At 48.4% G+C, this 16093-nt stretch overlaps 1 protein-coding gene across 4 annotated transcripts in view; it reads left to right on the top strand.

Annotated features, from left to right (window-relative positions):
• Window positions 1-16093, top strand: part of LOC140409078 (long-chain-fatty-acid--CoA ligase ACSBG2-like) — a 278888-nt gene that overhangs the window by 181502 nt on the left and 81293 nt on the right. For 3 of the 4 annotated variants that reach the window (XM_072497171.1, XM_072497170.1, XM_072497169.1), the window contains one exon: window positions 11574-11807. The exons of the other annotated variant lie outside the window; for it this stretch is intronic. In XM_072497171.1, coding sequence (XP_072353272.1) covers window positions 11574-11807 — 234 coding nt within the window. The remainder of the gene's footprint in view (window positions 1-11573; window positions 11808-16093) is intronic. 4 annotated transcript variants of the gene reach the window in all.

Genomic DNA, 16093 nt, shown 5'->3' with positions numbered 1-16093 from the left:
GGGGTGGGTGGGATAAAGGGATTGTTGGCCAGGGGATTGCATTTGTTATTGTTGATTTATTTGTTGGTGGGTGTAAATTTGATAAAAATGTGAAAAAGGAGGAGAGTGAAAATATTTTTTTAAAATTAAAGTTGTTGGGAAGCCAGCAACGCCCTCTCTCGGTAAGTTTAATTTTTAAAATCTTATTCGTGTTTCTGTTCAGAGCTTTAAAAGTCAAAGATCTGAAGCAATAGAATTGATGTCAGAGCAGCACTTCAATGAAAGGATTAAATCACTGGGGAAATTTGATGCAGTCTCTCCTGAATATCAAGGAATTATTTTAACTGTTGGATAATGCACTCCAATGCTGCTAAATACTTTTTCACTTTTCACAGTGCTGGTCAATTTAATAGTAGGGCTACGTTAATCATAAATTAAGTATGGTTCTAATATAGTCATTACTCGGGCACCATAACTTTGAGATTTAAAAGTTGTTAATGTTTTAACTTTCCTGTAAAAAGTGTCCTGACTCCAGACTAGGGTTCTCCCATGGTTCATGACTCCACTCCACTGCTGAGAACCAAATTGCCCACCAAAATGGGCCAAACCTCATGAAAGTAGTGGGGGGAGGAAATACCCACTCGCTACCTGCACCCTTGCCCTGTGCCTTAAAATGCCATGCGACGGGAATGGGGGCAGGAATCGGGTCCCGCCCACCATTTTAAAATCTGTCCTGCCTCCATTTTGATACAGGCAGAGTCACGAAATTCTGGCCCAAAGAGGCTGGAAAGGTGTTCACACACCTATCTCTGACCTCAATATCCATCAAAGAATACCGACACACAGGATTTCACCCACTTCCTGTGATTCCACGCATAACATCCCTCCATTGTCCTTGAGTGAGCCTACTCTTTCTCTTGCTACCCTCCTGCTCCTAATATATGCATAAAATGCCTTGGGATTCTCCTTGACCATGTTTGCTAAAGTACTTTAATGGCCCCTTTCAGCCCTTCTAATTCCACGTTTAATTTCCTTCCTACTTTCACTGCACTCCTCGAGTGCTTCACAGGACATATTCATGACAGCTCCATCCTGGGGCAGTCCAACATCCCCAGCCTCTTCGAGGACCACCCCAGGATGCCCAGTTGGTTCTTGGGGGGAAAAGGGGCACCCACTGAGGACCTGGCTAAGGACGCCAATATGGAGGCCAGTGACCGATGCTGAGACCTGATACAACGATGCCAATGTGGCCACTTGGGACAACTTACAATGCGGTTCCAATGCCTTGACTGCACTGGTGGCACACTGCAGTACACTCCCCCATAGGGCCACCTGCTCTGTGGTGATCTGTTGTGCTCTCCTGGCACAGCAGTGGAGCAATGTGCTGGAGGTGGAGGATGAGGAACATGTGGCCACCTCTGAGAAGGAGGTAAAGGATGAGGAGGCGCCGGACCAGGAGGAGCTGGAGATTGAGCCCAGGGACGACACACAGGACTGGCTGGAGGACCTGCAGCAGCGGCAAGGGTTCGCCAAGCCCTGAGGGCCAGGGAGGCCCTCATCCTTGCCCACTTCACATGGAACGTGGCCTCATCCGTCATTGCATCTCCTCTCTCCCCTCCCCTATTCTTCAGCCCTCCTCCATCCCTCTCCCTTCTCTGCTCTTTTCTTCCACCCACCCTGTTCCTCCCAGGATCTGTGTAACGTCACGCCAGGGTGGCGGGAGGTAGCATAGTGGTTGCCACGGTTGCTTCACAGCTCCAGGGTCCCAGGTTCGATTCCCGGCTTGGGTCACTATCTGTGCGGAATCTGCATGTTCTCCCCGTGGGTGCGTGGGTTTCCTCCGGGTGCTCCGGTTTCCTCCCACAGTCCAAAGATGTGCAAACTAGGTGGATTGACTTTGCTATATTACCCTAGTGTCCAAAAAAGTTGGGTGGTGTTATTGGGTTATGGGGATTGGGTGGATGTGTGGGCTTTCGTAGGGTGCCCTTTCCAAGGGCCGGTGCAGAATTGATGGGCCAAATGGCCTCCTTCTGCTCTGTAAATTCTATGATAATCTATGACTGTGTCGGCACTGTCATTGGGTCATGATGATAACCCACCGAGAGCTGAGCGCTGACGCTCCTTAATCTATGCCGTAGTCTGGCCCTGCCTGTCCGCTGAATGCTCACTCACTCACTCGCCCATCAACTGCACGTAGTGTGCTGGAGTGGGGGAGTCATCCAGCACCTCCATGCCCAGGTAACTGGTGCAGGGGATTGAAGCTCGGCCTGCAATGCCGAAGAAATTGCCAGAAGCCTCATATTTCACGAGTGCTATACATATGTTTTCCCTCTTTAACCTGTGCCTCCTCAGTGATCCTCGACCTGCTTATCCTTCATACTTTACCACTGCGCCCAGGTATTACCCCAGGATGGACATCAGAGGTGGAGGTAGCCTGCTGCTTACCCTATTCAGTGGCCTTCGATGCCCCGGCAGAGTCCACTTGGGCCAGAGGGCCCTGGCGGTATGTGCCCCGCCGTACCACCCTATTCCGGGTACTGACTACGAGACCAGCGGTTGTTGGCGGCGGGGGGGGGGGGGGGGGGGGGTGGTATGGAACTGGTGGCCGCCGTTGCCACTCCATAGGGTGGCTCCGGGTTGACACCAAGTGCCCCCACCACCCCGGACAGTGCCCAGGGGTTCGCCTCTGATGAGCGGCTGAATCGAGCCACGGCTTCCCCTTTGTCATCTGCTCTTCCAGCCTTGGCGGCTCCCCAATGTCTGGAGCATGGTGCTGACGCCCTTGGCGATTCTCCTCAGTGACTGGGACATGCTCTGGAGCACACTAGTAATGCCCACCTGAGACTGGGACATGCTCTGCAGTGCCTCATCAAGGTCCATATGGGACTGGAACACATCCCTCAGCGACTGGGACATACTGTTGAGGCACTCAGCGATGGCCACCACTGACTGAGCCACACCTTGCGCACCTCCACTCATGCTGCCGACATTATGTATCAGGCTCTCTCCCTGCGATCGCCACCCGAGCAGTGTTGGCCACGGTGCCATGTATTGCCGGCACCATCTCCTGCGCCATAGTCTCTGGAGCTCCTCCAATTGGCCATGGACCTGTTGGAGTGTCGCCAACATCCCCCACTGAATATCACGGCCGCACCCTAGCATCTGCATTAGCTCTGGGTAACCCTGATCCAGAGGTTCAACATCTGACTGGGGCCGAACTGGGTCCTGGGGTCCAGCAGACCAACGACTGTAGTTTTGCCTGGTCATTCCTGCCGCACCTGATGTGCGTCGGCAGCTGTGGTGCTCACCAGAATGTGCTCTAGAAATCTGACACTATTGCCGCCCACCGAGGGGTGTGGGGGGGAGGGGGCGTGGGTGGCACTGCTGGACATGGGTGGGTGGGGCACATGGTGCTGGGTGGGAGCAATGCCAGGTGCATGCTCTGGGGGGTCGTGGGCTGGGCTGGTGCCAGGGGGTTCAATGCCAACCTACCCGTACGGCCCAGTGGAATTTGTTTAACTTCTTACGGCACTGGGATCCGGTCTTCCTGATGATGCTCCCCGAGCTGAAGGCCGCTGCTACATCCTCCACTGGCTGCCCTGCGGCTGACCGTCCGAGACCATCAGGGGAACAGGGCATCCTGACTGATTTTGAGCACGTCCAACAGCCTGGCCACGTCAGCATCCCCGAATCGTGAAGGATGGTCACCTTGGTGGCATGGTTGCGAGCTGTGTGGTGTTGGCTGTGCAGGATCGCTTTATGTGTTGCTCTCCCGTGTTAGTGGGGGCTGGCGAGCGTGATCCTGGTGAATCCGCCAGCTTGACAGTCCATGGGGGCACGTGAAGCCCGTGGGGCGTTGTTAAGTGGACCAATTATATATTTATAGCGGTGACGGCCTCGCCATGCCGAGTGCCGGGAATCTGGCGACAGTTCCCGCTCACCCCCACACTTCAAAATCTTTCCATTAAATCGCGTCCCTCCTCCCTACTCATTGTTTTCTGCATATTTGCCAATTTCCTATCCATACCAATATGCTACCTTCAACACCATGGGCTCGTATGTCTTAACCTTTTGTGAGATACCTTGTTAAATGCCTTCTGGAAGTCCAAATATAACATCGTCCAATTCCCCTCCATCCACTCTGGTTGACACTTCCTCGAAAAACTCTAATAAATTAGTTAGAACATAGAACAATACAGTGCAGTACAGGCCCTTCGGCCCACGATGTTGCACCGAAACAAAAGCCATCTAACCTACACTATGCCAATATCATCCATATGTTTATCCAATAAACTTTTAAATGCCCTCAATGTTGGCGAGTTCACTACTGTAGCAGGTAGGGCATTCCACGGCCTCACTACTCTTTGCGTAAAGAACCTACCTCTGACCTCTGTCCTATATCTATTACCCCTCAGTTTAAAGTTATGTCCCCTCGTGCCAGCCATTTCCATCCGCGGGAGAAGGCTCTCACTGTCCACCCTGTCCAACCCCCTGATCATTTTGTATGCCTCTATTAAGTCTCCTCTTAACCTTCTTCTCTCCAACGAAAACAACCTCAAGTCCATCAGCCTTTCCTCATAAGATTTTCCCTCCATACCAGGCAACATCCTGGTAAATCCCCTCTGCACCCGCTCCAAAGCCTCCACGTCCTTCCTATAATGCGGTGACCAGAACTGTACGCAATACTCCAAATGCGGCCGTACCAGAGTTCTGTACAGCTGCAACATGACCTCCCGACTCCGGAACTCAATCCCTCTACCAATAAAGGCCAACACTCCATAGGCCTTCTTCACAACCCTATCAACCTGGGTGGCAACTTTCAGGGATCTATGTACATGGACACCTAGATCCCTCTGCTCATCCACACTTTCAAGAACTTTACCATTAGCCAAATATTCCGCATTCCTGTTATTCCTTCCAAAGTGAATCACCTCACACTTCTCTACATTAAACTCCATTTGCCACCTCTCAGCCCAGCTCTGCAGCTTATCTATATCCCTCTGTAACCTGCTACATCCTTCCACACTATCGACAACACCACCGACTTTAGTATCGTCTGCAAATTTACTCACCCACCCTTCTGCGCCTTCCTCTAGGTCATTGATAAAAATGACAAACAGCAACGGCCCCAGAACAGATCCTTGTGGTACTCCACTTGTGACTGTACTCCATTCTGAACATTTCCCATCAACCACCTTCTTTCAGCTAGCCAATTTCTGATCCACATCTCTAAATCACCCTCAATCCCCAGGCTCCTTATTTTCTGCAATAGCCTACCGTGGGGAACCTTATCAAACGTTTTGCTGAAATCCATATACACCACATCAACTGCTCTACCCTCATCTACCTGTTCAGTCACCTTCTCAAAGAACTCAATAAGGTTTGTGAGGCATGACCTACCCTTCACAAAGCCATGCTGACTATCCCTGATCATATTATTCCTATCTAGATGATTATAAATCTTGTCTCTTATAATCCCCTCCAAGACTTTACCCACTACAGACGTGAGGCTCACCGGTCTATAGTAGCCGGGGTTGTCTCTGCTCCCCTTTTTGAACAAAGGGACCACATTTGCTGTCCTCCAGTCCTCTGGCACTATTCCTGTAGCCAATGATGACATAAAAATCAAAGCCAAAGGTCCAGCAATCTCTTCCCTGGCCTCCCAGAGAATCCTAGGATAAATCCCATCAGGTCCCGGGGACATGATGTCCCTTTCATGAAGCCATATTTACTCTGCTTGATTAGATTATGATTTTCCAGACTTCCGGTGGCGGCCATGGAGTAAACGGTCGCACATTGAACAGCTCTCGCCCTTAGTGGGTTTTTTTTAATGGTATTTAAGCCGTATTTTTCAGGAAATTTCTCAGCATAAGTTGATCGAAGGGAGAGGAAAAGGAGGTGACCCTCAATTTATGGAATCGTGTCCAAATAAGAGTCGAAAAAGAAGAAACCAAACGATGAGTGAAAGCAAGGCTCAGAGGTCATCGAGCTCAGTGGTAATGAGACAAAGTGTGTCCTTGCCAGCTCACTGGTCGATGGAACACTGGGTCGAGTACGTGCATGAGAAGTTCGCCCAGCATCGCATGGAGTGTGCAGAAGACATAACCCAGGCGATAGCCTCGATTAAGGAGCTGGTTGACCGGGTGGAGGAGAAAATGACGACCCAGGGACAGGAGATTCAAAAGTTGCAGGAGCTGGCGACTGAACGAGAGGAGGAGTCCACTGCAATGGCTTTGGAAATTCGCATACTACAAGACAGTCAGAAACGACTGCTGGCTAAAGTAGAAGACTTGGAGAACCGGTCTCGCAGGCAAAATATCCGAATCGTCGGGCTGTCAGAAGGAAAGGAGGGATCAGATGTGGGTACGTATGTGGGGAAGATGTTGCAGGAGATGGTCGGGGCCGATGTGTTTGACAAGCCGCTTGAGGTACAACTTCCAAGGAGGTCGTCAAGGAATAGACTGGCGCCTATAAGGTACACCCCACCCACATCAGAGAACGACCCGGCGGACGACACAGAGGTGACAGACCCGGACAGGAGGAGCAGGAAGAAGCTCCGAGGAATGCCAGTTGAAAGGAATTCCTCGAACTTGGAGGGGGGGGGGGGGCTAGCAGCAGTGTTTGGAGCTGCTCTTGTATAAAAGTTATTGCAAATAAATACTGGTGTAGTGATGGAACCCCTGCCTCCTGTGGATTATTACACACCACATCCCCAGGTGCAGTCCGGATCTTCAATATTTCCCTGGATGCAGCCTGCCTCCGCAGCTGGTGCGCCAGCATGCGGCTCGCCTTCTCCCCATACTCGTATTGCACCCCTCTTGCCCTATGCAGTTGCCCTACCGCCCTCCCCGTTTTCAGCCTGTCAAATTGCCCCTGCAACCTTTTGGTGGTGGCAGCCCTAAGGGTGTGGGGGCAATGGAGGCAGCACATGAGATTGGAGGGGGTGTCAGTGTGGTCACCGACCTGTGACAACCACCAGTTTGTCCCAGGGGGGCTGGATGGGGGCTTTAAGATATAGCAGCGGGCAGGGATTCAGAGGTTTGGGCATCTTATTCATCCAGGAGGGCTTTCCGACCTTGGAGACATTAGAGGAGGAGTTTGATTTGCCAGGTGGGAATAGGTTTCGGTATCTTCAAGTGCGGGACTTTGTACGGAGACAGGTCCCAAGCTTTCCTCACCTCCCCCTGAGGGGACTACAGGATAAGGTGCTGTCAAATACAGGGGTTGGAGGTGGGAAGGTTTCGGACATATACAGGGAATTGTTAGAATGGGAAGGGGCCCCTATCAGAGAGGTGAAGAGTAAGTGGGAAGGGGAGCTGGAAACTGAACTGTGGAAAAAAGCCTTGAAAAGGGTAAATGCATCCTCGTCTTGTGCTAGACTTAGTTTGATTCATTTCAAGGTAGTCCACAGGGCCCACATGACGGTAGCCCGGATGAGTAGGTTCTTCGAGGAGGTGGAGGATAGATGTGGGCGGTGTGGGGGTAGCCCGGCCAACCATGTTCATATGTTTTGGGCATGTCCGAAACTGAGGGAATTCTGGCAGGGATTTGCAGATGTTATATTGGAAGTCCTGGAAGGTAGGGTAACTCCGAGTCCAGAATTAGCAATATTTGCGGTGTCGGAGGATCCGAGGGCAAAGTGGGGAGGGAGGCCGATATCCTGGCCTTCTCCTCCCTGGTTATCCGGAGACGGATCTTGCTGAGATGGAGGGATTCGGAGCCCCCAAAATCAGGAGTGTGGGTCAGCGATATGGTAGGGTTTCTCAGTCTGGAGAAAATCAAGTTCACTCTGAGAGGATCAATAAAGGGAGTTGGCAGCCGTTCATCGATTTCTTTAACAAAAATTGAACGTCAGCAGTAAGGGGGGAAAGGGAAAAAGTGGGGGGGGGGGTGGAGGAAGACAGGAGGCATGGTAATGTTAAATAAGGACAGGGAACTTAGTATACGGGTAATTGGAGATAGGGCGGGAGAAGTGGGGTACGTGGTTTATTGTTTGTTGTTATTTTAGGGGGGTTTTGTGTGTCCACCAGCGTGGTTGTTTTAGAAATGTCAACATGATAAATTGTGAAAATTACAAATGCTTCAATAAAATATTTTCTAAAAAAAAAAATTATGATTTTCCAAATGTGTTGCTATTACTTACTCAATGATCAATCCCAATATTTTTCCATAAATACATGATCGGGTAATCAGCCTATTGTTGCCCACTTTTTGCCTCCCTCCCTTTTTGAATAGAGGTGTCACATTGGCAATTTTCCAACACTTTGGTACTTCTCCAGAATCCAGTATCTTTCACCATGAAGACTGATGCAAAGTATTTATTTAACTTGTCTGCCATTTCCTGGTTCCCCAGTCTCATTCGCCGAGGGACCTATGTTCGCTCTCTCTTCCTTTTTAGATATTTAAAGAAATTCTTACTGTCTGTTTTGTTTAACTTGCTAGTTTACCCTTGGTAGCTTATCTTTTCCCTCATTATGTTTTTGGTCCACTTTTTTTATTGTTTTTAAAAAATGTTCCCAATCCTCTGGCTTACACTTAATCTTTGCCACAATTTATATGTTTCTCTCAGTTTAACACAATGGTTAACTTCCTTGGTTGATTTATCCCCTTCCTAGAATCCCTACTCCTCATTGGGATATATCTTTGTTATGAGTCATGAACTATTTTCACAAACGCCTGCCATTGCTGTTCAACTACCTTTTCTGCTAAACCTCTTTTGAAATCCACTCCAGTCAACTCTGCCTTTATAATTAACCTTATTCAACTTTAGCACAGTTGTTTCTCATCCAAATTTCTCTCTCAAACTGAATTCTAAGTTCTACCATGTTATGAGCACTGTTTCCTAGGGGATTATCAACTCTGAGATTGTTTATTAAACCTGCCTCATTATAAATTACCAGATCCAAGATAGCCTGGTTCCTGGTTGGATCCACAACATATTGTTCTAGGAAGCTGTTAACACAGTATACTATGAACTAGCCAATTTGATTTTCCCAATTCACATGAAGATTAATGTCAACCATGATTAATGTACTGCCTTTTTTACAAGCCCTCATTATCTCCTGATTTATTCTCTATCCCACAGTATAGCTCCTGTTGGGTGTCCTAAAGACTACTTCCACCAGTGTCGTCTTCCCTTTGTTATTTCTTGTATCCATATGGATCAATAGAATTATAAAATCCGTGCAGTGCGGAACGAGGCCACTTGATCCATTGAGTCTGCACTGACCCTTTGAAAGAGCACTCTATGCATGTCCACTCCCCTGCCCTATCCCCGTTACCCTATAATCTAGTCTGCGCATCCCTGGGCACTAAGGCGCAATTTAGCATAGCTAATCCACCTAGCCTGCTCATCTTTGGACTGCGGAAGGAAACCATAGCACCAGGAGGAAACCCACGCAGTCATGGGGAGAACACGCAAACTCCACACACAGTGACCCAAGGCCAGAATTGAACCTGGGATCCTGGCGCTGAGGCTGCAGTGTGAACCATTGTGCCACTCGCCACCCAATTACATTTACATCTTTCGACCCAGGATCATTTCTTGCTTTTGTACTTATTTTGTCTTGTACTAACAAAGCTACTCCACCACCCTTTCCTTCCTGCCTGTCCTTATGAAAAGTCACATACCCCCGAATAATGAACCCTGGCAGCGGTCAGCAACACAGCCGTCTGAATTCTCTCTTTGCTGCAGAGAATAGTGTCAATCCCCCTCACTGTCCCTACTACGACTACATTCTTATGTGCTCCCTCTCACTTGATTGGCATTCTGTATCACGGTGCCATGGTCAGTCAGTTCATCCACCCTGTGTGATGATATGCATAAGGAATCATGTAAATAGTGATATAAACGACCTCCAACCAGCAGGTGGCAGTGTAAATCTACCACATGACTGCATCTTGAGGAGTCTGGAGATAGTCGTGTTAGTGGATAGTCACACTTGCAGTATCTCTAGGATAAAGTTTGTAATATATTTCTCATAGTTATCTGAACCACGCATTTATTTTATAATAAAACATTTGAACTAGTCAAGAACTAGACGTTCTATTGTGCATAATTCCTACTGGCCAAGCACCAGAACGTAACACCCTGCAGCCCTCACTCTCAACAAGCTAAAAGAAACTCAAGCCTGTTGGACAATTGCATTTCAGAGGCTGACATTCCTGCCCTCTGGGTCCCCTTACCTGACTCAGCTGCAGTTACACACTCCTGTCCCTGTCCACATTCTAAACGAGAAGACCCTATCCCAAGGAGTGTGACCGTCACTCCAAGCATTGCTGTTCATGGCTGTTTGTTCCGAGTGCCTTCTCATTTTGTGCCTGTATGGCTTTCTGACCCGCTGTGGATATAGGATGTTCTCCTTTCCCTCTTCCACCATATCTCTAGTGCAGCATTGGAAAAGCTGGGCGTCTGTTCTCTTTCCCATGTTCAGCTATTTTTCACTGTTTCCCTAATCAAATTCAGCTCACCTATCCCAGCCACATTGCATCTCCCCTTTTAGGAGGTACAGGTTACCTTGATGTAGCATTAGCAAGTAATGATATTGAGTCCACTGTTCAATCAGCAGTGCAGTTAATAAGTGCCACAGTCAGAAATCAGGTTGAACAGGTAACATAATCAAATTTTCCACTTGCAATCGAAAATGTTTTTTTATAAGTCCTCCTCCATTTTTTGCTCTTCTAATTTGGAATTATTAAGCCTCTGACCTTGTCTTATACAGTTTTCTTCCAGCTCTCTTCTTCCTCAAAATATATTTAGATTGTTCTGCGTACAGTCCAGGCAGATAAACACAGGACATACGATCAATACACAATGTAAATACATAGACACAGACATCGGGTGAAGCATATGGAGTGCAGTGCTATGCAGTAGAGAAGATATGTGGAGAGATCAGATAAGTCCATAAGAGGGTCATTCAGGAATCTGGTAACAGCGGGGAAGAAGCTGTCTTTGAATCTGTTAGTGCGTGTTCTCCGACTTTTGTATTGCCTGCCCGATGGAAGAGGTTGGAAGAGAGCATAACCGGGGTGGGAAGGGTCTTTGATTTTGCTGCCCGCTTTCCCAAGGCAGCGGTAGGTGTGGATAGAGTCAATGAATGGGACGTGGGTTCACGTGATGGACTGGGCTGTGTTCATGACTCTCTGTAGTTTCTTACGGTCTTTGACCAAGTAGTTGCCATACCAGGCTGTGATGCAGCCAGATAGGATGCTTTCTATAGTGCATCTGTCTAAGAGTCAATATGGACATGCCGAATTTCCTTAGTTTCCTGAGGAAGTATAGGCACTGTTGTGCTTTCTTGTTTGTAGCGTCAATGTGGGTGGATCAGGACAGATTGTTGATGTGCACACCTAGGAATTTGAAACTGTCAACCATCTCCATCTCAGCACCATTGATGCAGACAGGGGTGTGTACGAGACATTGTTTCTTGAAGTCAAATGACGAGCTCCTTAGTTTTGCTGACATTCAGGGAGAGATTGTTGTATGAACTAAATCATAAACTTATTTTTCTATTAACAAATTCTTGCCTAACTTGTTTTTTATGCTGTGTAGCGAGGGAAAAAAGAGGTTATTTACACCTCCTTTTCTGTTACAGGAACACACATGTGCCCTGTGGATTCGCTTTGGCAAATAGCTTGGTTTTTAAGAAAGTTCGTGTTTTATTGGGCCTGGATCATTGCACAAAGTACTTCACAGGAGCAGCACCCATTACCAAAGATACATTGGAGTTCTTCCTAAGCCTTCGTATCCCAATTTTTGAACTCTATGGAATGAGTGAGAGTACTGGTCCACACACAGTCTCTCAGAAAGATTTCTTTCGAATGACAAGGTCTGTGTATATACTCGTACTAATGTAGTCAAACTTAATCACTTCTAAATCCTTGCAGAGAGCAATTGTTTAATTTATTTTGTAAGTTTGCAGAGCCTGTATGTTTTAAATAATAGCTCATTCTCTAACACAAGAATATTTTTAGGATTTGCATTATTTTTATCTTTTCCACCTAACACAATTTTCCTTTATTTCCTTCTGACTTAAACCTCTCTCCTTTTTTTTTTAACGAGTCAACGGTTACTTTAGGTAGTCTGCTCAAATTACCTCAACTGTCTTCTTCAAAAGTTTAAGTTATTTGGATGAATGGTAAACTAAAGACTGGATTGGTAAAGACACTCATCTCCTGCTGATACTGAAGACTGCTTTGTCCGATTGATGAAATAAGCATTGCAAAAGATTTCAGTTATGCATTTAATTTCATAACCTATTGCTCTGTGTCAGTTGAGCTGAATGGCAGTGCTCTTGCTTCTAAATCAGTAGGTCGTGGATTCAAGGACCACTCCAGGAAACACAGCTGACAATTCAGTGCTACAATGTTTAGCTGTTACCTTTCAGATAGATAGGTGGGTGTAAGAAGTTCCATTCAAAAATAAGATGTGGCAAAATATTGGAGATCTGAAATAAAAACAGAAATGCTGGAAATACTCAGCTGATAAGGCAGCATCAGTGGAGTGAGAAATAGAGTTGATATATCATCACAATTGGAAAGATTTGTAGAATGGAACAGGTTTTAAAGAAGTACAGAAGCAGAGAAAGAGGGGAAGGCGGAAACATAATATAATAATCTTTATTGTCACAAATAGGCTTACATTAACACTGCAATGAAGTAACTGTGAAAATCCTCTTGTTCCGACGCCTGTTCGGGTACACAGAGGGAGAATTCAGAATGTCCAAATTACCTAACAGCACGTCTTTCGGGACTTGTGGAAGGAAACCGGAGCACCCGGAGGAAACCCACGCAGACACTGGAAGAATGTGTAGACTCTGCACAGACAGTGACCCAAGGCATAAATCTAACCCGGGACCCTGGCATGGTGAAGCAACAGTGCTAACCACTGTGCTACCGTGCCGCCCACGGTAACAAAAGGAAAGGCTTGAATAGGCTGTAAGGTAGGAGAGACTAAATGACAAATGAATGATGGTGCCAGGCAAAATGGGGTAGTAATGGAACAAATAAAGAAATAGAAAATGGGCCTAGGGACAGTGCGAATAGGAGAATCATTGCCAATAGTTCAGTTGCTTTCTGGCAAAATAGGGACAGAGTTCTGGTCGGAAATTGTTGACCTCCATGTTGAGTTCAGAGGGATGTAAAGTGCCTAATTGGAAGATGAGTATTGTTCCTTGTGCTTCATTGGAACAGGGTGGGATACTAAGGAAAGAGGTCAAAGTGTGGAAGAAATTTAAAATGACAGGAAGATTGGTGTCACAAATGTGGACTGAGCAAAGCGGTCATCCAATCTCTCTTCATTCTCGTTCATGCAGAGGCAAACACATCATGAGCCATGACTCCAGTGTATGAAATGGAAATAAATAAAGGTAAAGTCTCCATAGTCCCAGATGACCACAGGCTGCTTTTCCCTTTTGAGGGGGAATGCTGACTGGTGGTGATTTAACCTAAAGATCACCATACCTCCGGTGAGGGGCAAGGTTGAGAACACTTCATGACCTTCATGAATAACTTCAGCCAGTATGGGAATTGAACCTATGCTATTGGCCTTGCTCTGTTATCTAGCCAAGCGAGCTAAACCGGTCCCCAAAAGAAGTTCAAGTAAATCGTTCTTTCACCTGGAAGGAGCGTTTTGGCTTTGAATAATAGATAGGGAAGAGGTTAAAGGGCAGGCATTGCATTTCCTGTGCGTGCATATGAAGGAAGAAAGCTATTGGGGATAATTGAGGAGCAGATCAGGTTTCCATAGAAGAAATAGCCCTTTTTGAAATGTTGAGTGATAGCGAGGGGATGGTGTATTTGTGGTGGCATTACCTTCGACATGATGGAAATGGCACAGGGAGGTCCACTGGACGTGGAGTCTGATAGGGTGTAAGAAAAGGACTGGGGGAGCCCTAACGGGAAGAAGGCATGGGGTTAGGGCAGAAGTGCAGCAATGGACTTCCGGTGGCAGACATGAAGTGAGTGGTTGCACATTTGGTAGCTCCCAATCAAGGTGGAATTTCCCGGTACTTTGCCCACCTGAGGGGTGGAATTTTGGATGGAAAGATGTGTAGGAGTACCAGCTGAAGGTGTAACTCCTGTGGTGTGGCTGGTGGATGGATCCATGAACTAGGAGTAGGTTGAGAAGAAGGGAGCTGGAGAGTCTTCGTACGCTATTGGTTTAAGATTGCAAAGGGCCTGTTCTGCCTGCCCAGGTCAACGGAGCATGGTGGACTTTTTAAATGAGAGGTTCAGCCAGCAGAGAAGGGAAGCCCTGGAGGATCTGGCCAAGTAGTTAGAGCCACTCAAAGCGGGGATTGAGAGAGTGGAGCAGAGGCTGGAGTCCCAGGGCCAGGTGACCAGAAAGTGGAGGAGGCGATGGGGAGCACGAGGAGCAGCTCGTCTCATTGGTGGCCGAGGTGGGGGTGATGCTCTAGATGAGGCTGAAGGAGAAGGTGGACGATCTGGAGCACCGATCCAGAAGCCAAAATTTATGGATAGTGAGGATGCCTGAAGGCATCGAAGGTGCAGAGGCCGATATGCATGTGGCCAAAATGCTGGAGCAGCTGATGGGGGAGGGGGCCTTTGACCATCTTCAGGAGGTCAACCGAGTGCATAGAGCATTGATGAGGAGGCAGACGGGCTGCCAAGGGCGATGGTGCGGTTGCACCACTTCTTGGACAAAGAGAAGATTCTTCGGTGGGCGAGGCAGATGAGGAAGTGCACCTGGGAAGGGAACGAGCTGCGGGTGAACCAGGAGAGGAGGGCCAGGTTTAATCGGGTCAAGGCTGCCCTCTTCAAGAAGGGGGTGAAGTTTGGGGTGCTGTACTCAGCCCACCTCTGGGTGATATTCCAGAATAGGGAATACTATTTTGGTACGCCAGAGGAGGCGATGGAATTTTTGAGGGACAATGAACTGGCAGAAGAGGAAGGACATTGAACTTTTGAGGAGATGGGAGGAGGTATTTTCTTTCTGTTGTTTTTGCAAAACATTTTCTCCTTTGAAATGGTTTGTTGGGTTTGCTGGTGGGGTGCTTGAGGAGCATCAAGGATGAGTGCTGGTGGGGTGCATCAAGGACGAGTGCATCTTTTTTCAGTTTCTTGAGTGTGGACGGGTGAGGGGATGGGAATCGGGGAGTAGGAGATTTGGAGGCCTTGGGTGAGGGCTGCCATGCTAGCTGGAGGGGAGGGCTAGTTAATGGGAACACAGTGGGGGGTGGTCAGGTGGTTGGTGTAGGGGAGAGGGAATGAGGTTGTTGTTTGGTTTTGGGTGGGGGTGCTGACAAAGGTGCGGTCGTAGTGGCGTAGTTGGAAAAGGAATGACGACCGTGGACAACCGAGGGTGTACCTGGAGGGTCATGTGACATGGGACGGGGGTAGGCCCAAAAATGGATATGGTTGATCGTCAGGGGAGGGGGCGGGGAGCCACCTGACCACGCTAGTCACGTGGAATGTAAGGGGGTTGAATGGGCCGGTCAAATGGTCACGTGTGTTCGCGCACTTGAGGTATCTGAAGGCGAATGTGGCTTTTCTACATGAAATGCATTTAAAGACTGGGGATCAGACAAGGTTGAGAAAAGGATGGGTGGGGCAGGTATTCCACTCGGGACTGGACATGAAGGCAAGGGGGGGGTGGCAGTGAATAAGCGGGTGGCGTTCGAGGTGGGGAATATTGTGGCAGATTCCGGGGGGAGGTTTGTGATGGTGAGTAGGAAGCTCGAGGGTTGTGGTGGTCCTGGTAAACATTAATGCTCCAAATTGGGAGGCTGTGGAGTTTAAGGCGGGTGCTGGAGAGATTCCTGACCTGGACTCGCACCGGTTGATCATGGGGGATTTTAATACGGTCATCAAGCCAAGTTTGAGCCCAAGATCGGCGAAGGTGCCGGTGGTGGCAAAAGGGGTTTAAGGAGTGTATGGGACGGGTGGCCAAGGTGCTGTTGGTGGGGGTGGTCAACTCTGAGTATTCGCCGATTGTGGTCTCAGACCACTTGCCGCACTGGGTGGATTTGCGAGTGGGCGGGGGGGGGGGGCGGGGGGGGGGGGGGGCAGCGCCGCAGTGGAGGCTGAATGTGGGGCTGTTGGCGGATGAGGTGTGCGAGCAGGTGAGGGCTGCCATATGGGGTTATGTGGAGCT

This window comes from Scyliorhinus torazame, chromosome 3 (assembly GCF_047496885.1).
Source record: "Scyliorhinus torazame isolate Kashiwa2021f chromosome 3, sScyTor2.1, whole genome shotgun sequence".
NCBI lineage: Eukaryota > Metazoa > Chordata > Chondrichthyes > Carcharhiniformes > Scyliorhinidae > Scyliorhinus > Scyliorhinus torazame.
This window is presented reverse-complemented; position numbering and strand designations above follow the sequence as displayed.